The 21617-nt window shown below is 39.9% G+C and overlaps 2 protein-coding genes across 2 annotated transcripts in view; one reads left to right on the forward strand and one right to left on the reverse strand.

The window, feature by feature from the left end:
- The first annotated feature begins 553 nt into the window (after positions 1-553).
- On the forward strand, positions 554-7975 carry ndufa10 (NADH:ubiquinone oxidoreductase subunit A10). Its single transcript, XM_086052547.1, has 10 exons — positions 554-738; positions 1592-1760; positions 2029-2244; positions 2317-2403; positions 2474-2595; positions 6717-6796; positions 6969-7023; positions 7100-7185; positions 7617-7725; positions 7808-7975. The coding sequence occupies exons 1-10, from the start codon at positions 664-666 to the stop codon at positions 7874-7876; spliced, it is 1068 nt and encodes a 355-aa protein (XP_085908673.1). The 5' UTR covers positions 554-663; the 3' UTR covers positions 7877-7975.
- A 12081-nt stretch (positions 7976-20056) lies between these two features.
- Positions 20057-21617, reverse strand: part of LOC147136186 (contactin-associated protein-like 5) — a 123358-nt gene continuing 121797 nt past the window's right edge. Inside the window, exon 24 of the mRNA XM_086051859.1 lies at positions 20057-21103. Within this exon, the coding sequence (XP_085907985.1) occupies positions 20910-21103 (194 nt within the window). The 3' untranslated portion in view covers positions 20057-20909. The remainder of the gene's footprint in view (positions 21104-21617) is intronic.

A 21617-nucleotide genomic window follows, 5' to 3' on the forward strand; every position in this document is an offset into this window, starting at 1 on the left:
ATTCAAGGTACAAAGACGCTTAACAGTTTAAGTCAAAATGAAGTTATTATTTTTAATCTGACTGTTTTAAATTATACATTTACATCTGAACCAGTGGAGATAAGGATGCCTTGTGGAATACATTGTGGTTGTTGACAACCATCCATATTTAGGTGGCACTGGTTGCAGTCTGCTGCAAAAAAGAAAACGTTTGTTTACCTACAAATATTTATTATCAATTGTACAAAAAAATAGCGATTTCGATCTCATAACTGCAATGTGAAATAAGAATACAATTTTCTTTTCTTTCTTTTTTTTGGGGCTTGCTAGATAAGCGTTCTGGTTGGACTGTCTTTAAGTTAAATATATACTACCATGCTACCACCTGTAGGTGAAAAGCCAGAGGCACTCATCAGTTTAAAAAAATCATTTAATAATAGTAAAAAAAATGTTACATGATTATATTCCGTTAATTTACAAATCAATTATAAATATATTTTGAGAAACAGTTCGTCAATAAACGTAAAAAAACAGCAATATAAATCAGGCAGCGATTAGCCATCTACCTACGTACATCGACTGAGACAACAGTTGTGTAAGGACCCCGTCGTGTGACGTAGAATTTTGTTACCAGTTAGTTGTGTTGTCAGGTCAGATCGGAGGGATTGTGGAGGACAGTTGATCATGGCCCTGAGGGCGATCCGGTTGGTCTTCCCATCGGTGGCAGACGCTGTCAAAACCGTGAATGTTGTTCAGAAGGTACGGACATTAAATGCATGAACGCTGGTGTCTTTGGCGGTTCGCTTCTACAAGGACATGCTAAACTAACAGGCTAGCTACCTATCCAGTTACCAGCACTACAGACTGTCGCTAAATAGCTAATACCACAAGTTTAGTGTTATTTAGGTAGCGCGTCACTACATACATAACATGTTATTTAAATGCTACGTGTGGCATTTGATTTCTTTTAGCAACGAAGATAATAGCGTCAATAAAGCTAGCTCCGTCGCTTATGGGTTAATTTTGTTATTTCATTGAAGACCTTTTTAATTTAATGGTAAACTATACTTTGTTTACATTTTTGCGCCCCCGACTTGTGTTTTTCAATTCACACAATGATGGTAACACTTGGTTTCTAGAAATCACTTAAAGTGTTTACATTTTCAACATTTCTAGAAAATAATGTCCCATCGCTGGTGAGATTTTTTTTTTATAAGGCTAGTCATGTGGTCTGCATTATCTCGTCGCATTATCTCGTCGCAGTCCCGTGAAAAACACTTATGTCCATTTCTTTTTCATTTTTAAAAACATTTTTACGTGAATGGGATTTCCGACTTACTGACAAAAAAAAAATATACAAAACTGGACGTGTTTTTCATAGGACAGCGACGTATGTAGTTTTAGTGTGTAAAATTAACAACGTGAACTGAAAACAGAACTTTATTAGCGTCATATGTCTTATATATGACATACATGTCCACCCCTTGATAAAAAAAAATCGTTTTGGCCCCATAAATTAAGTGCGGCATGTTAAAATTACTATTTTCAGAAATTGTCATCACTTTTATCCTCCTTGAAGCCAGTATCTCTATTGCTTGTTTTGTCATCCAAGACGTCCATACACATGACGGCGGCGAGGAAGCTGCAGTACGGCTGGTTGGCGTACGCACTGGGCGAAAGGACCACGCCGCGCTTGCAACAGTACAGCAAGATTATTTCAGTGGATGGTAACCTAGCATCAGGCAAAGGAGCGCTGGCACAAAAACTGGCTGACAGGCTAGGTAAGTTGTCTGTGTGCATAGCAAATTCATTCATGACATTGCCAGAGTCACGCATTGATGAAACTGTAATTTACAGCCTTCATCACTAGGTGGCGCAATGACTCTTGTATATTGTGTTTTAATCCTGGGTAGCACACACACAAAGATGCTCTCTGGGACGCTTTGCTGTTGTCTGCTGTGGTGCATTTCTTCAGCCTCACGGTTCTGTAGAAAGTGCATAGAGGGCCATCTTTTTCCCCAATAAGTTAACATTGCTGTGTTTCCTCAGGGATGCTCTACATGGCCGAACCCGACACCTTCTACTTGGACAAGATGTCAGGAAACAAGGAACCCCTCTCGGTGGACTTTAATGGGATGTGCAGCTTGGAGAAGTTCTACGTGGACCCGAAAGCCGCTGACGGGAACAGCTACAGGCTCCAGTTGTGGATGTACACCATGCGACTGCTGCATTACTCTGATGCCATCGAACATCTGCTCACCACAGGTACCATAAAGTCTCACGGCAACCTGTTTCCTCCCTTCACACTCATTGAGATTATGATGCCGTGTGTCAAAGGCCAAGGTGTCATCCTAGAGCGTTCCCCGTTCAGTGATATGGTGTTCCTGGATGCCATGTTTAAACAGGGCTACATAAGGAAAGAGTGTAAGTGTCCTATACATCACTCTTTCAAATATACACACAGATGTAGTCAACGTTGGCTTTCCACTCTCAGGTGTGCAGCACTACAACGAGATCAAAAACATCAGCATCTGCGAGTTCCTGCCTCCGCACCTCGTCATCTATGTCGACGTGCCGGCTGAGGAGGTGCAGAAGAAGCTGAAACAAAGCAGCAAGGTAAGACTTACTAACGTCACTGGTCAATAACAGCTAAATTATCATTTGTGATGGTGGAAAATACTGAGGATTAATAATTTTTGCCATTGTTAAATGTACAGTGAACGCCCGCATGTTTGGCATTCGTAAATTTCCCCATTCACTGATGTATATCATTGTGAATTCTAGTCCAACATTTACACACGTGACAGTTATCAAATGTCGTGTATAATGAACATTGCGGCCAGCTGTGTTATTTTTAAAATAATTTTTAAAGTTATCAAGTGTACATGTAAAATAATGAAGTTATCAGATTAATATAGACAAAATATGAACTGTTGCAAATGCTGTACGTATCCCTTTAAATGTAATGCCACATCATTTTAGTTGGATTCAAGTCCGTACTTTGACCACTCCACACACTTTTAATAATTTTTTAAAGCTATTTAGAAGATGACGTGCTGGTGTCTTTGTCTTTTGGATTCTTGACCTGATGCCGAACCCAAATGTGCTTCAGTTTAAGGTCATGAAATGATGATCGAACATTCTCCCTCAATGTTTTCGAGTAAAGAGCAGAATTCATGGTTACTTCAAGTAGTCCAAGTCCTGAAGCATCCCCTGACCATCACACTCCCATCACCATGTTTGACTGTTGGTGTGTGTGTGTGTGTGTGTGTGTATAAACTGTGTGTGTGCGTGTGTATGTGTATGTGTGTGTATATATATATAGATATATATATATTTAGATATATATATATATATATAGATATATATATATTTATATATATATATATATATATATATATATATATATATATATAGATATATTCTTTATATAGATAGATATAGATATTTCTCTCTATCTATCTATCTATCTATCTATCTATCTATCTATCTATATATATATATATATATATATATATATATATATATATATATATATATATATATATATATATATATATACATACATACATACATACATACATACATACATACACACACACACATACACATACATACACATACCGCTTATCGTCACTGGGGTCGCGGGGCGTGCTGGAGCCTCACCTGAATTGGTTGCCAGCCAATCGCAGGGCACACAGAGACAAACATCCACACTTTTCCTTGATAAATAAAATCATTTAAAAACTACATTGTATGCTTACTTGAGTTGTTATTTAAATTTGTTTGATGATCTTAAACATCTGTTGGAAAATTTCAGCATGTCACTCACTTGGGATGTAATCTCAATTATTAGTTCACAAACAACAACCAGGTCACTGATGGTCTAGTACACATGCCTGAGTTGTGTGCGGGCAGCGTGGGATCGGTTCCCGCTCAGTGACTGTGTCTGTGTGTGTGCCCTGCGACTGGCTGGCGACCAGTTGGGGGTGTAGTCTGCTTTTCGCCCATTGTCAGCTGGGATAGGCTCCAGCTCCTCCCCGCGACCCTGACCAGGATAAGCGGTTTGGAAGATGACGCAAACAACAGCCATTTTCCAATGCGTGTTCGTTTTCAATCTCTGAAATGCAGGAATCAGACAAGGTCAGACCTGGGCTTCTTTTCTTACCTCGCGAACCACCCATAGGGGGCGAAGTGAGAAAAGGGCGCTGTCTCAGATGCAACCCTCACATATATAGTGTTGTCCCGTCAGATAAGTCTAATCAAAAATGTTGGTTCTGATCTTCTCCATCTATGGTTAATCACTTCAAGGACCAGGTCGTCTGGTCCGGAGACATCCTTGGTCGCAAGGACTTCTAGCTCTGTCAAATATCTCTCAAAGCCACATTCCATTACATTAGACAAAGCTGTATGTGTGCAGTTATGTGAAGACCTGTTGGTGTGTGTGTGTTAGTTAAATAGTTTTCTTTCTTCTCATTTAGAGGTTTGTGTGTGTGACCAAAAATGTGTAATGCAATTACCGTCCGATCAACATATGGCTAATATATTGGCTAATATTCGGCCATCCATCTAGAGTCAGTAATTACCAGCCTGATGCTAATATTGGACAAATCCTTCACATCAAAGTGGGGAAACTATGCAAGAAAAGTACGAAATTAAGAATAGGTTATAATACTTTTTCAGCGCACTGTATATTGTGGTTCACCTACTGACACTCCTGCTACGTCCTGTTTTTTTAAATTATTATTGTGTGGAACGTAATCGTTTTGATGAAAATGATTTTGCTTGTGTTATAAAGTGTGAAATTACACATAGATTTTTGAGCCTGCCTATGTCAGAAAATGTGTATGTGAACAAGCCATTCTGAATTGTGCCCCACTGTGATGGAACAGCTCCTCCCTACGACTCACGGCTAGTGTTGCACAGTGTAACGGGGATCAGAAAAGTACTTTGTACTTCACTGACAAAAGTGACACTATTCCACATTTTTTAAAGTACTTTATAAAACGAATGCAATGATGGTGCTCCAACTAAATTGTCTAGTGGGTGGCACTTTTTTATGCGCACTTGCAAGACAGAGAAAAACAGTACGGTTACAAGCTTTTGCACTCCTGCAGACCTTCCTGATGTGCACAGTGCCATTGGAAATGATTTTGCACGCATGGCCGACGGCCAAAGCACAACAAAGCCTGTCTGCAAGGTGTATTTGAAAGCTCTCAGTAGGGAGATTCACTGACCGGCATCCTGAATTGTATCACAAATTCAAATAGCAATAGTTTAGCATTTGTGACACACACTCAGACTTCCCTTCAAGTCAAACAAATGCCAATTTTGTGATAAGCAGTTTTGTTTCCGACTGGTTGCATTCGAGACAATTACTTAATATTGTTTGTAGCCGAGTAGAGTACACAGCCCCCTGCTATGCAGGTGCATTGAGTTTTACCAATTAAATAAGGACATTTGTTTGACAATCAAGTATATGTGTATTGTTTACTGTGACAGAAATCCAAATGCAGTCAAATATGAGAGTAGCTCATAGAAGCAGTTGTTCACACGCAGACTATACAGTGCCTTGCAAAAGTATTCACCCCCTTGGCCTTTTACCTAATATGTTACATTACAACCTCTAATTGAAATTATATTTAAAGTGACACTTGAGTGAGCTTAACATTGGGACTTATATTATAGGTTTGCATGTAAAAATGACATCAGTACTAAAATGCCCACCTCAAAAGACTCTGTAGTGATTTAAGGGCTTTTTTTGTGATTAGGTTTACGAAAAATTTCCCGCCCCTTTTTGGGGCGTGGCTTATGTTTTCGGTCTCTGCTGTCACGGGAGGGAGCCAAGCGTGGTAATATTGCTCGCTTTGTCAGTTCTGTTGTCTAAAACGGTGACCGATTGCCACCAAAATGCAAATGCACATTACTACTCTTGTCCACTTCAACCTGTGAAAGTATAAAAGTGTTCTGCGCAATAGTTTGGATTTATTGACATAAAACGTGATCTCATCATGATCACCTCCACAAAATCAAAAATACCGTGGCAATTGCCCCTCCACTTTCACAAGCTGAAGCGGACAAGATCATGAATGCGCACCTGAACCCCGAGTGGTTATATTTCGGACAATTAGCGACACTAAACTCGTGTCTCAGGAGGGAGAGAGATGGTGGCTTGCAGCAGCAGCAGGCAGATTGGAGCTTTACGCCCCCCTCTTCCCTCCCCGGCTAAAGGTAGGATAATGGAACGGCTAATAGCAACAACTAGCTTCAGGTCGTTAAAACAAAAGGTGTTAGCACAACAACATTAGCTCCTCGACATTCTCCTCATTAACAAGGGGCGTTATTCATGGAGTTACTTATTTCCTAATTTCTCCCAAATTTGTTGATAAAATAGAAAATGACAACTCTTTTCATTTTCCTGATACAAAAATATATAAAATGAACTTGTTAGTGAAAACATGGCCATCCCGGCCCCACCGTCCCTTTAAATCAGAATTTTATTTGATGGATCTGCACAAAACAATCTGTTTTGAAGTGAAATGAGGAATATGTATATGTATATATATATATAAAATAAAATTTAAAAAAAATAAAAATCGGAAAATTGCCATCTGCGTATGTATCCATTAGTGTTTTTTTATTTATTGTGTTGTTTGTAAAGTGCTTTGTTACAGCTCTAGCTGTTATGAAATGCGCTATATAAATAAAATTGTATTGTATTATTTCTATCCCCTTAGCTGTATCTTCAGAATGTGCCGTTGGCGTATCTAAAGAGCATTGAGGACAGCTACAAGAAGATCTACTTGCCAGAAACCAGGTGCATTGTTGTTTTCAACTGTTTTTGCTATGATCGAAAAAAAAATAAAAACTAACCAATATTGGTCATGGTTAGTGTCCATGCAAATTAAAATTGTAACTTTTTGGAATGCGTACATGTTAGTATTTGTTAACCTTGAACACTACAAGTATTGGCTTTTTTTGGCTTTCAGTGAAAAGTCTGAGATGCTGGCTTACGATGCAGCCCAAGCCCAAGACATCGAGAGGGTACGAGTCACTCACGATGCGGCACCTGCACACGTTTTCTGTGGTACATTTAATTGACAGCTTTTCATCCCATCAGGTGGCGGAGGACATTGAGTATTTGAAGTTTGAAAAAGGCCCGTGGCTGGAACAGGATGACGTCACTTACCATTACATGAGAATGCTGTGAGATCTCTGTCGTCAAAATGCAAATACAGTGAACGCTTCTTTTTTGTGGTACTTGGTTCCAATGCAAATAGAAAAATTGTATATTGACCGTGTATATGATTTTTCACAATAATTATCAACAATGATTTAACATAAAACAAATAACTATCAATATGCAACACATAATTTTTTGAAATCTCTGTAAATATTAACACTTTCAAATGACGTATCACTGGTGAGCTATTTTTAGTACAGGCCTGCGGGCTTCTCATATGGTCCTTGGGGCCTACCTGGTGCTTGTGGGCACCACCTTGACCCCTGATTTAGGTTCTACAGAAAAATTTGCGAGAAGGTGCATGAGAAAGTTGGATCGCAAAGAGGCAAGGGTTCACTTTATACGAGAAAACATTAAGAAGTGTTCTGGTTTTAAGCACGTTTGCTGTTTTCAGTGCTGAAGACAAACAGAGGGTGGCGTCCTTGACCCATATTCCCAAGTATCTGCCCGAGATCACCATCGGGGCGCATGACTTCGATGAAAAGTACTTCGCCTATAAATCGGTACGAAACAGGATGTGTTTTTAGCTGTTAGTCGAATTGTTAGTCGCCCTATTAAATTCTGTATCTTTTTTTTTTTAATTAGCTTCCTGGGAAGAAATATGCTCAGGGTTATAACGCAGACGTCGGAGACAAGTACATTTGGCTCAAGTGAGGAAGAATGCTTTCTGCCCTCGCCAACGACCAATCATCTCCACTTGTGCATCCTATTATGTATGTATTGAAAGAATAAATTTCTCATACACATCCTTGATGTGATGTTGGAGGTTACTTATTTACATACATTGTCCACTTCATTAGGGACACCTTTCTCTAATTATATATATATATATACACATACACATACACATAGACACACACACACACACACACACATCTGCCTTTACAAAGAAAATAATGCTCGTTTTCGGAAGTAATCATTTAACAATGTATATTATTATGGTCGCACATCTTATTTAGTTACACAAGTGGGTGAAAAATACCTCAGTGAGGTCATAAAATTATAGTTACTGCTATTGATTGTCATCTGTTATTGTATGCAGAGCCAGCGTGACCCAATGTGGCGCCCTAGGCGAGACTTTATGTAGCAAAGGCATACGTTTAATATAGTAATCAACTCACATTGTTCTTAGCATTGTCTGAATGTACACAGCAAGATAACGCCATGCATTTGAAAATGTAATATACAATTTTAAATAATTACAGTAATGTAAATGTCAAATATCAAAATGAAAGTTGTAATGTGTGTCTACTATGCATATATGATACAAATTGTATGAATTTCATATGCATATTAAATACAATTTTATTGTCATTACATTGAAATGTTGATAAGCAGCTGCAACGAAGTAGCAAACCACAATTTATTATATAACATGGGATTGCTATTAAGTAGCAATAATATTGTACATTTTAACACTAAATTAAAGTTTAAAATAATGAACAGGCTTTTGACAATTTGAAAGGTAACACAATGAACAACTAGGTTAAAAATCTGATAAAGGGCAAATTAAGACTAGCATTTTGATTAACTATTAAAAGCAGGAAACACATTACCGGTAGTTAGCCAGGTACATGTAGATACAACAAATATTACAAATGTATATTAGGCCAAATGATCTATGAATAATCCATAACATTTAGGACCACATTATTTTGTACACCTGCAGGAATATAAAACTGTTTTGATTCGCAGCAATGAGATATTTCTTGGCGCAGGTCATCAGGTTTGCACAAAAGCTCAATCGGGCTTTGGTCCCACTCCTCTTTCCAGAAACACAAAATCCTTCCAAGTGTCTTGGCTGCTGCTTGGCAACTCAAAGCTGCAGCTCCATCCACGGCTTTTCTGTCTGACGACAGACCACTGTGCTCTCATCCTTTCTGACTAATGTCTTGGTCACATTTGCATTTTGTCAGTATCCCACCACTGGAGGTACCATGAGGTGAGCTGAAATTGCTCTGGTAAGCGCTGCTCATCCAAGATGGCACATACTGTGAGCTCTAGCAAGACGGAGTCTCACAGCACAGTGTACAGAGCATGGAGAAGATACCAGGAGACAGGCGAGTTCACCAGGAGATGTACAAGGAGGGCGCCGTAGAAGGGAAACAACCCATCAGCAGGATCGGTACCTCCTTTGTTCAAGGAGGAGTACTGTCAGATCCCTGCGAAAGGAGCTTCAGCAGGCCACTAATGTGCATATTTCTGCTCAAACGGTCAGGAACAGATTTCAAAAAGGCAGTATGAGGGCCTGACGGCCACATATTTGATAGCCCTCCTTAAGTTAGCCAGAGGTACCATGACTGCCATTAGGTGCCGGGTGAGCTGCTCAGACCCATTGTGAGATGGCATGCTGGCGCATTGGGCCCCGAGGTCCTTCTGATGCATGGCAACGCCAAGCCTCTTGTGTCTGAAATGTGTCAACAGTTCCTGCATGATGATGACGTTTATGCTATGGACTGGCCTTCCCCTTCTCCAGACCTGAATCCCACTGAGCACACCGCACACACATATCTCCACACACAATGCCGAGCCTCATTTTAACGTGTCCTGAGGAATTTCCACTGAAGTTGAAGCAGGCTGTGTTCGGAGTTTCCGATTTTATTTTAAGTAGGATTCCAAAACCAGACTCCTAAGGGATGATAATTTAATTTTACACTGATCATTTTTATTTTGTTTTGTTCCCAACATATTCCACTGTGTGACTAATAAAGATTTTCAACTGGAACATTTCCCTAATTGATATCTAGGGTGTATTATTTTTGTGTTCTATTTATTTATTAAACAGTTGTATTTCGGTTCATTATCATGCTGGAAGAATCTTCAGTTTTCTTGCAAAAGAAAAGAAGATTTTCATTCAAGATTTTACGGTCCATGACTCTTTTTATTGGTCCCTCAATGCTGGGAAGTCACCTTGTACCCTTTGCAGAAAAACAGCCCCAAAACACGCTATTTTCATCTCTATGTTTGATCATAGGAATGGTGTTCTTTGGGTTATTGTCACATTTTTTTCATCCTCCAATTAGCTCGACTTTGGTTTCATCTGTCCATAGCACTTGGAGTCCTGGCTGAGTTGTAGAGGACCAAATACTAGTATTTTCACTCAATCAAATGTGTGTTTTAATTCATTTTGACTGATTTTCTGTACAATACTGTAATCAAAGAAGCATAAAAATTGGAGACTGACTTTCTTTTTAAGTGACCAAACTTTGAATTTAGCAGTTAATAAAAAATATTATTTCCCGCATTTGTTTCATAACATATTTATATTGAATTATTAAACTGAAAAGATAAGGACTTTATTGATCCCGCAATGGGGAAATTTTCAGTAGCAGCAGGTTTGAATACAGAGAGTTTTACAGGGAAGTTCTTGTGAATTATGTTTTACATTTCTACTTTTATTCTGGAAAGAGTGGTTTTAGGAGGTTGTGATACAGTAGTACCAAAACTTGTTTGACTCGACTTGAAAAGACAAGAAGAAGAAAAAGAAGAAAGCACAAGGACTAGGAAACATTTTAATCCACCAGGATTGTACCTTTGGCAACTGTGACAAAACTTTAAAGAAAAACTTGTGTAGAGCTGTTTGAGCTGCAAGCTGACACATTAGGATGTACATAGTTTACCGTTTGGTTCGGCTTGATAAATAGATTGATTGACAGATGACGGACTGGCAAAGTTTAGTAAAATGCCCATCTCTGAGCATTTTGGGATATAAAGCATCCACTACAAAATACAGAAACATAATTGAAGAACCCACACTAGTGGCATTGAATAACAATTGGCAAAGTGTTTTAACCACTCGTCCCAGCCATTATTAAAAGTCTGAAAAGGCCTTTCGCCCAAAAGTTGACTTTTCATTGGAAAAAAAAAGTCTAAAAACTAATTTAACGCTACAAATTGTCGCCCACGGTGTCTTGCTCGACGCTGAGATTAATCTGAAGGCGGATTAGCAATGCCGCCGCGGAGTTAATCAGTCTGAGCTGCGGATTTTGCCACCACAACCTTTTTGGACCAGCCGGGACAAGCGAGAACAGGTGAATGTAGACGGCCTATTTAGGGTTGTTGCTGATGCTGACAAAGATAACTGGTGATGCTTGTCTTCACTACACCGCATCATGCCAAATTTGACTTTGCAACCAGTAGGTGGTAATGTTGCTCTCTGGCTAGCCTGAAGGCATCCGTGGAGCACTGAGGCACGCCACAGAAAATTATTTATCTGTCTTTCCAAAAGGTTTTTAGGCACGCGCTGACTTCAACATCCTGACTGTCTGAGTTGACTTGCACACACCAAAAGTCAAAAGGAAGTCCATACGCCAACTAATAAATAATACAAAAGAAAGAAATAATAAAAATGGTTACAAGATAGACATAGCAGATTTTACAAAGCACCATGCACCACCTTCGACATCCTCTCTCCTCATCGTTACCTCTACCTGGCTAAAAAGACACACAACGTAAATGTGTAATAATAACAGATGGCCATTACACACACCACATTTGGAGATTCCCTCATAGACACTAATCATTGAGTAATTTACGTCCGAACAGCTGTGCTTAGTGTAGCATCGACATCGGAATACCTTGTTCTGATGGTAAAGCAATCATTTTTGCTCCAGATTGCTGTTTTGTTCAAATACTCGACAATGACTACAAGCTGCTATCTCGGTACAGCCTAGCTTCAATAAAATGAGGTCTAATTGATTCCAGGGGGGAAGCTGTGCAGCAGCTATAAATGACACGAAAGCCCAATAAAAAGTGGCTGATCAATAAAATGCTAGTAAGATACTGGTTAAGAAGATATGAATAACAAAAGGAAACTGTGGAGGAACCCTGGTGGTTTCCAGCATCAGCACGAGGTGAGTACAAATGGAAATTCAACAATTGAAAAAAACGGAAGGAAGGATGATCAAACAAAACGTTAAAAAAAACACACACAAAAAAAAATCCACTTGTATTCAATCCTCACAAAATATTAGTGAAGTTTCATGGTGAACCTGCAACACACTAACTTTTACAGTTACACTTAATTTGACCTTTAACAAACTTTCGAATGCTCAAGTCTACCTGTTCAATTCTTTTGTGCATTGTGCACAACTTGCTGTTCTTTAACAAGGAGCTGGATGGCAAAATTTACAACAGGTGTTTGATCCATAAATCGACTAATCCTTTTGCAAGGGCGTCCGTTTTTTTTTTGGCCTGCATGATGAAAAGGATTGTTTAAAATCCCAATTCTTATTGCACCGGGAAATGTATTGATGAATTCATGGATCAAACATCTGTTGTGAATTTTCCTCAGTTCCCTTTTTGAGAACAGCAACTTGTGCAGAAAGTACTGAAATATTGAAGGTTTGGACATGTGCATTTGAAAGTTTAGAGGAAGTCAAATGAAGTTCACCTGTAAAAGTTGTAGTGCATTTCATTTTCCTCATTTTGCTAACTTCCACTTTTTCGACAGGGGTTCCTGGGGTTTACAATAGTCTCGACCTATGAAAAGTTGTGATGTTTGTGTCGTAAAGGTTTACAAGTAAACAAACAAACAAGTTCCCGCAATGCAAAAAACACATGCCATCATGCGACACCTAGGTTATACTGTAATAGTTTGGGATTTTTCATTATAGTTTGTTTTTTATTTCATTTTCATTTCTGATTTTTAAATTTAATTAATTTGAATTAGTTTCAGTGCGGGTTTGTTAGTTTTTATTTTTTTGAAAATTCTTCATTTTTGGTTGAGCTTTTTAGTATTAGTTTTTTTTCTATATATGGAGTATTTGTTCAGTACAAGAAAAAAAATAAAGGGTCACTAAGTAGGCCTATAAACTACAATTCCCAATTTGACCTTCCTCTTTCTTTATGGACATACAGAAATACCCAAATAAATGTATTTAAAATGAAAATGAAAATAAATGAATGGTTTTATAAACGTAAGATGTAGTTTCAGTTAGTTATTGTTATATTAAAAGAACTCTTGTTCTCATTTTGCTTTGTTACCAAATATGTTTTTAGTTTTAGGTATTTCGTTAGTTTTCGTTAATGATAATAACCCTGTGCGGCACTTGACCCCTTACAGTGTGAAAGCCAAGCATAGGAGTAAGGTAAGGAATTGTTGGGCCTCCTTGGGTTCTTGTTTTTACTGATGAACTTTCCTTTCTTCTCCTATCCAAGTGAGATGACCCGGAACTGTTAGGAGGAACTGCAAGAAATCTAAAAATGCTTGGAAAAGATGTCAAAATGCAACCTTGAACCCACCTTAGCATTTGATACCATTGACCAAACTTTACAAAAGTAAAGGAGTTACCCATAATCCTTTCCAGCAGTAATATTAAACGCAACAGGCCACTGATGACATTTACTGACTCTCCGTAAAGATATTTTTGAAGTCCATCTTCACACCAGAGCCTTGCGTCAGCAATGAAGTTAGGAAAAGTGGACTGGAATTTATTTTTAGTTGTGCTGTCTATTATGTTTAAAAGGCAGCACCGTTTCATCTCGTCTTGACCCAATGACATTTTCCACAAAGGTTAAGGAAAGGTGGTTGTAAAGGTTAGATTTGACATTCCGGAGAGGCCCATTCTCTTTTTGGCCCGGTTTTTTTATTTGAAGTTTTCAAATTGATGGTTTTTCATACAAAAAAATTACAGTAACCATTACTTCACATAGATTAATGGTAGTCCCCAGAAGGACCCCGTAGTCCTTTTAATATTGCATCTAATACTTCCTCAGAAGGTGACAAATCAAGGGGTAACCTTTGCCAAAACACCACCCACTCGTGTCGGTACCCTTCACATAGACAAGGGACATAGAAGAAGCAGTCTTTGACGGTCACCATACTGTATGTGAAAGTATGTATTCTAATCCGAGCTTATTAATTGTCTTCCCCAGGCTCCTTTTTGAACCCAGAAAAGGAAAAATGAGTTTTTCCTCTCCCACATTTCATAACAATATGCCGGGAGCTGACTGGCTGACACACGGTGAGAAAAAGCTGACGAGCCCAGCAGAAACTAACGAGGCGTGTTTCGAAAAACAATAAATTAGTCTCAAAATAAAGGGTTATTGAAAGCGCAAGTCATCCTTAATGATGGAAGAAGATGATCATACTGCACACCTCTCTTGCAACTCTAAAATCAGGAGGAAGCTTCCATATTTGGACAAACGGATTGAAAGACGAGCCGTCGCGTGGGAGTTGTTTGATTCGCATGCACCGCGTCGGAATCTTTTCATCAGCGCCAACATTTCCAGACAAGCGCGTGATAAGTAAAGACTAGTCATTGTAAGGCGTACAGTCTCCCACAACCCTTCAGGAGTGCGGCTTCGTTCTCATTTTGATCTTGCACCTGCCGAGCACGGGGCCTGTGTTGACGTCGGATCCTCTGCTATTTTAGCTCTCCTCTCTTGCAGGAAGTGGCTTGAAAGTGCATCCTGCACGCCACAGCTCATTAACTCAGAGGTGTCATGAGGGGAGGACTTGTGTGTTTGTGTGTGTGTGTGTGTTGCCTGTGAGTTGTCTAAAAGCTAAAAACAGCGTCACTTCTCTCTGGAGCTCTTGAGTGGGGGCGGCCCCCGAGTCAAAACAGATGGCATCAAAACCACCGAGAGGATTTTATCCACCTCGTGCTTCTTTCTTTGGTTTGTTGTGTGTTTGCATAATGGCGGACGGGCAACGTGAGTGGTTTTTAACGAGTACCAGCTGCACGGTTGTTACCAGCCATAATCGTCATCCGACAGAGGTGCAGTAGATTTCCTGCCAATTTACTGGAGACCATTATGAAGAATTAGGCATCGCATCCCTCATGACCGCAGATGGAGATGGAAGTCCGCGTTGCGTCGCCTCTAGCGCGCAGGAGGCTAAATGAAGGAATTCCAGTCAAAGGGGTACATGAAAAATGGCCATTACGCCGATAACAAGACCATCTGCCGTGCAAGCTGACGCTCCCGTTAACACAGCAGCCGCTGCGACGCTTCCTCGCCAGGCCTGCTGGACACAAGGGATCATCCTGCTGAGATAGCCCGAAGCTCACATGTCAATCCCCAATTCAAGGTTGACTCCTCTTCGGGCCTCTCGCCTGTCTCCAATGGTTTGGACCTTTGTGGTCTAAAGTACAATGAGACGTGTTTCAAAGTCATATTTTCAAAGTCAATATTCAGGAAATGTATTACTTATCAAACTGTGTGGATATTTCACATGCTGCTACTGTACAAGCACTTGGAATGAATTAATGGTCAACCATGAACTCAACCAGCTGTGGCACCTTTTGCTGTGTGTTTTTGAAAAACTGGCAAATTGCAGCCCTATTAGAAGAAGAGGCATTTATCGGTCCCTGTCTTTTAAGAAGAACTTAGCTGGGTAGTGCGGCAACTGCGTGTGCTTTCACGCGGCGACATAGCATCCTGCAACCAGACAAGAGGATTTCAGAACCAGCTGATGGCGTGACTATCAAAAAATTGTAGGAGAGTGACAAGTGTCAAGTGTCCCGTCTCAGATCTTGTCATTGAAGCCAGGAGATTGACGGGACGCCTTTGTGCCCCCATTCAGTGTCGGTACCTACCACACGGAAAAGCAGACATGAGAAAGAGGTGGACAACTCATAGATTTTATAGGCAATAAACCCTCGCACACAAAACTCCAACATTCAGGTAATTGTATGTGTCGTGCGATGTATAAAATAGTGACCGCAACAGGACAGGAGAAGAAACTGCCTCAATCTGGACCATCCAAGAGGTAGTAGCATTCATCAGTGAATACAAGTGTTTGAAAATAAGTCTTTGTGCATTTCTGAGCCCACTGCAATCGTCTCTTCTTGTGAGATTGGTTATGGGTGGCCAAAATACAGCTTGCATGCATGACTGCAACCCTGTGGGGGGATCCTGCCTGAAGGGATTTTTGAGACCAGCAGCTTCTAATCACGACTTCTTGCCAAGCAGTGTCTCTTTCTTCTTTTCCTTAATATCTCTTTATCAGAAACATTTTCTTCCGTCGGTGTCGGACACAAATTATTTAACGGTAGGATGATTTTCATGGATCGCCCAGTGTTTTCATTCCTTTCGCAAAGCCTTGGAATATTTTGTGCAGTTCATTAACAGAGAATCATTCTCTTTGCACATATTGCATGAAACCTGTAAGTTGCTTGATCATGTGGAACAACCTTAAGTCATTTTCAATTAATTATTAAACCGTTCTGAGATGTTTGTCAGTGATCTAAATAGACAGTGGAAACAAAAACAGACCCCAGAAAAGCAAAACTTGTTTATGTTCACGTTTATGTGACCCTCCACTACATAACCAATCAGATATTGCATGGCTGTTTTTTTTCTCTTTTTGAGGTAGACCCAAAAAGCACTGACGTGAAAATGATCGATTTTCGAATTTGTGATTCAAAGTACAGTAAAAATCACTTCCCAGTTATAGTGTGTAAATTTCTTACTGTAATGCCTGACATTTTTTTTCTTGAGAAGTTACAGCGACAGCGCCATGAGTGTGCTCGCCTTGCTTTTCAGTCTTTTTTGTTGCATTGCTCTTTACCGCTCTGTCAACCACATGTGCCAAATAAACTTTTCAATTTCTTTATATGAGGATTGTAAGACCATATGCTGGTGGAGTGAGCCCTGGGTTCCTTCTGATGCATAACAATGCCAAGCCTCATGTAGCTGAAGTGTGTCGACAGTTCCCGCATAATGAAAGACATTGATGTTATGGACTGGCCATGGAACATCCTGTTCCCCAGACCTAAATCCAATAGAACACGTTTGGGAGATCATATCTCTTGCCATAAACCAACACCACGTTGCACCACAGACTGAGCAGGAGATGACGGATGCTTTAATTGAGGCGTGGGAGGTGATCCCTAAGGAGACAATTCGCCGTTTCATCAGCAGCATTCCCAGGCGTCGTAGGGAAGTCATACAGCCACGAGGAGGCCACACACACACTACTGAGGCACATTTTGACTTTTTGACACTGAAGGTGGATCAACTGGTATTTTGATGTTCCACTTATATTTTAAGTATGATTTCAAAATCAGACCCTATGGGATAATAAGTTAATTTTACATTCCTCATTTTTAATTTTGTTTTGTTCCCAACATATTCCACTGTGTGATTAATAAAGGTTTTAAACTGGAACACATTTAAGATGGATTATTTAAAAAATATTATTTTTACAAAAACAATGAAAGAAACATATATAAGCCGCACCTATCTATGTTGAAAAATAGGGCCCCTGCACGGTGCATCATCGCTGCCGTCGCTACCGGGGTAGTATATTGGGAGCGCACTGGAGGCGACGTGACTACTCTTGCTACACACAACATGAAATTGTTGTGTTTCTCGCTTGATTTAGATGGCCGAAATATGTAAAAATGGTGACCCGTTGCTGTGTTAGGGGGTGCAGCAATGCCACCCACGATTGCAAAGGAAGATAATTCAACAACGGACTTTTTATCGGTTTCCTGCTTGGCGGAAGACCGAGGGAACCCTCGTTTCTGACATGTCAAAACAAAGTCAGGTGGCTTGGTTATCTGCTGCAAGATGAAAACATTTCACCATAAACAACCTTCCGTCTTGGGAATGCTCCGTCCATTTTCACATTTCACTTTAAAAATAAAGTTTATAATCCTAGCTTTTTCTCTTTTAGTTACATGCATACGTGCATGCAATCAGTGAGTGAGCTAAAAGAAAAGAAGGAATGATCAATGATCACATACACTGTTAAAAAGTACGGAAATAAGTACGTTCATTTGTGTAGCTCAAGTGGACGGTTCACAAGCAAACACGCAGCACCTAACTTGACGGTACCCAAATGACGGTGTTGTTATTGGTCGCCGCCTTCATCATTTGCAGGTCCTGCACCTATCCGTTTAATTGCACATGAGAGGCTAAAGATTTATAATGTTTAAATTGCTCCGAAGTGTAGGCACTCACACAACACACAAGGTATGCGAAAATACCGGTACACACAAAGGAGAAAGGAGGTCCGGTTCGTAGCTCCACTCAGTATTGGGAATTCTGCAGGCATCAAAGCCATTTATACCATTTATAATGTCTATTTTTGCAAGATATCAGTCTCTGGCTTCAGTGTCTAATTTATCCTTGTAACGCCCTGCCAATTTCTTGCATTTTAACATGTTTTTGAATCGACAAATACATAGCCTTTAACGTGCCGCTGCCACTCCAGCTTAGTGCATAGCGCCCTCACCTGTTGAATTCCTCCACCTGCAGTCACATCCTGTTAATGGCAATTGTATTGTATTGTATTGTAATTCCGGTTAGACCGCCCTTGGAAGAAAAATCCACAATATATATATATATATATATATATATATATATATATATATATATATATATATATATATATATATATATATATACACATATATATATATATATATATATATATATATATATATATATATATATATATATATATATATATATATATATATATATATATATATATATTTACTGAATTATTATACGAGTTCCTGTTGGGTGATCTGTGTGAAAATTTGCATTATACATGTTATGTTATGGGAAATAAATAATGTTAATTCAATTTATTCCTGCTAAGTGCTAGTATGCATTGCTAAGGAGTACATTTTACCATCTTTGATTGTGATTTTCTCCATTGTCCATACTCAATTCCTGATCTTTAATTTGAGACATTTTCACCAGACTTGACCCAATTCCCACAGAACCCCACATTATTACACAGCCTTTTTAATGCCCTTTCAATGTACGTATTTCAATTTCTTAAATTTGTCCCATGTAATCTGTTTTGTGCTAGAGCGTTACAATCATATGCATGATAATTTGGAACACAGTGTAGAAAGAATCTCTATGGAATCTGGTACCATAGCTTTCTTTGCCTTGATTTTAACTTGTTTGTTCTACCATGTCATTAAAGCTAATCAATTAAACAACCATATTGATTGTCTACAAAAGCCCACGTAAACGCATTTACCACAATATGATACGTTTCCTTGGCAACTTTTGCCTCCCAGGCTTTTCGTTCTGCATCGTAATTGCACGCGTCAACGGTATATTTACCATTAAACTGACAGAGGGAGCTCATTTCCTGGGCATATAAATTTACTCTGATAAACATGGCACATTATACACTCTGAACCGTAATGATGTTTCTGCGTGTTTTGCTGGTAACTGGAATCAATTACCTAATTGGCATCACAGGGCAATCCATCAAAGTCTCCTTGGGGGAGTTCTTCAGGTGACTGAGGAAACAGTGTTTTAAGTGGATGTGGTCACATTTATGGGATCTAACCAGAGAAAAAGCCAACATTACGTTGTATTTCAAGTCTTAAGAGACTTGACGCACAAGGACACTCCAAACTCTAGATGTTGTCAAACACATTCAATATCATGAATCTGCAACATCACTGAATTGGACCATCTAAGTCAGGGTCTTTGTATTGGTTCTGAGGCTCAATGTTGAGATTAGATTAGACTAATTAAACGTTGAAGTTTGGTTAGATTTTGAGATTTAAGGCCTAGTCAGATTTCAAGGTCTTGTTAGGTGTTGAGGTCTGGTCTTATAAGATGTCAGCTGTGAAGTCTTGGTCAGATGTCGAGGTCTGCTCAGATGATTTAGGCCAAATCAGATGTCAAGACCTGGTCAAATATTTAGGTCTTGTCAGATGTTGAGGCATGATTTGAGTCCCGACCAGATGTTGAAGCCTTGGTTTCACCATCTGGTGCCACATTTCATCTCTGCGATATCACATTAGTGTACCAGCAGTGAATCCTGAAATGCCAAGCCACCATCTTGCTCAGTGGGAAGACATCTTAGTCTGTCCCGACTACACTCAGAAACTCACGTTTGCTCATGTGTCACAAGTCATTCATTTTTATTCACATACTGTAATCCTTTTATTACTCTGCTTAAATGATCTGCCTCAGTGTTTCCCTCATGATACAATATACATCTTTTTCTTATACTGGAAAAATAAGAATACACAAGGAGAAGAAGGAGCACAGCTATCAAAGGTAGAACACACTTTCAGGAGTTGCCAGCCTACAACTAAACGTATGCAGCCCGAAGGGTGCATTAAGGAATACCGAGGGAGCCGACATGAAACCCAGAAACACTCCCAAGCATGAAGGGGTTTGGATCCGTGCACAAGGTCAACAAAAGAGCTGAGCCTATTGGATTTAATTGGCGTCCTCTGCTCGTTATAACGTCCAAACAGCAAGGGCGAGCGTCACTGGGGCAAAAAAACTCAAATGTTCCTTTTCTAAAAGGTTGGTATTTAAATGAGGCACTCGTACACTTTAGGTCAGCATTGACCTTATTCCTTCTCCGACGGCGGCCGCGTGCACGTTTTCCCTCAGGAGTTCCCATGGAAATGCGGGAATATCCGGCACGTCGGAAAGCTTATAATTCGCCTTATTTATTTATTTTTTTTGCACCGGCGTTGTCCCCTCAAGGCTAACATTCATCTTCTGCTGTGTACAAGAGAGGAACAGCAATTGCAGGTCCACCCACATCAAATAAAGACGCCGCCGCATGCTGAAACATGTTTGAGGTGGTCTTTTTTCCAGTTTGCAGGCTTTTGTTTTAATTTTGTATTTTTTTTTTTTAATCCAGGGATGTGTCTGAGAGACTTTCGAGGTGAGCGTCGAGGTGTATGTTGTGAGGGACGCTCCGTTACAACCGACTTTGGTGCTTTGTGTCAGGCGAAGATCAGATGTAATATTCCTTCATGTTGTCCCGCACCGAGCCATGGGGGCACGTCTCAGTCCTGTAGTCCATGTACACTGCAGGTGTGCCCTCCCGCTTGACGACGTCGTCACGCCGGGCCTGCCGCCGCTGGTAAAGAAGGCGGGTAGTGGCGGCCAGAGCACACGCACCGATGAAGGCCGCCGCTGTGATCACTCCTAACAAACAGCGTGAGAGGATTCATTAGTACAAAAGAAAAGATCATTAAATCAGCATTTGCGAGGCATCTTTTGCTAACAATCTCATAAATAAAGGCATGCGTGAAATGACTGTCGCCCCCGCAAACGCTAGCGTGGAAAGTCAATTAGGATGGCACGCTGATATGCTGTACAAAAGGCCAGGATGTTAGGGGGGAAATGGCGGCGGCGGGGATGTAATGGGAGAGCGAGCAAATGTTGCCGCCATTGACGACAATGAAAATGATTTGGAGATGCTTGGATGATTATTGATTATTGCGCCGCTTGAGAGGTCGTCACGGATCAAGTCATTTCACACAATGTGCGTACCATTCTGATGCATCTAACGCTATTATTACCTTTGCTGTTTTTTTTTTTTTTCAAGCTACTCATGCAAGACTTTCAGGTTCAAATTAGACAATGGATACGAGTATGACATTCGGTACACTGAAAAAATCGAATACAAGAGCTGTATTCATGGTTTCTTTTGAAATTT

Source organism: Filicampus tigris, chromosome 14, assembly GCF_054856515.1.
Source record: "Filicampus tigris isolate MCC_2025a chromosome 14, RoL_Ftig_1.0, whole genome shotgun sequence".
In the NCBI taxonomy this organism is placed as follows: Eukaryota; Metazoa; Chordata; class Actinopteri; order Syngnathiformes; family Syngnathidae; genus Filicampus; species Filicampus tigris.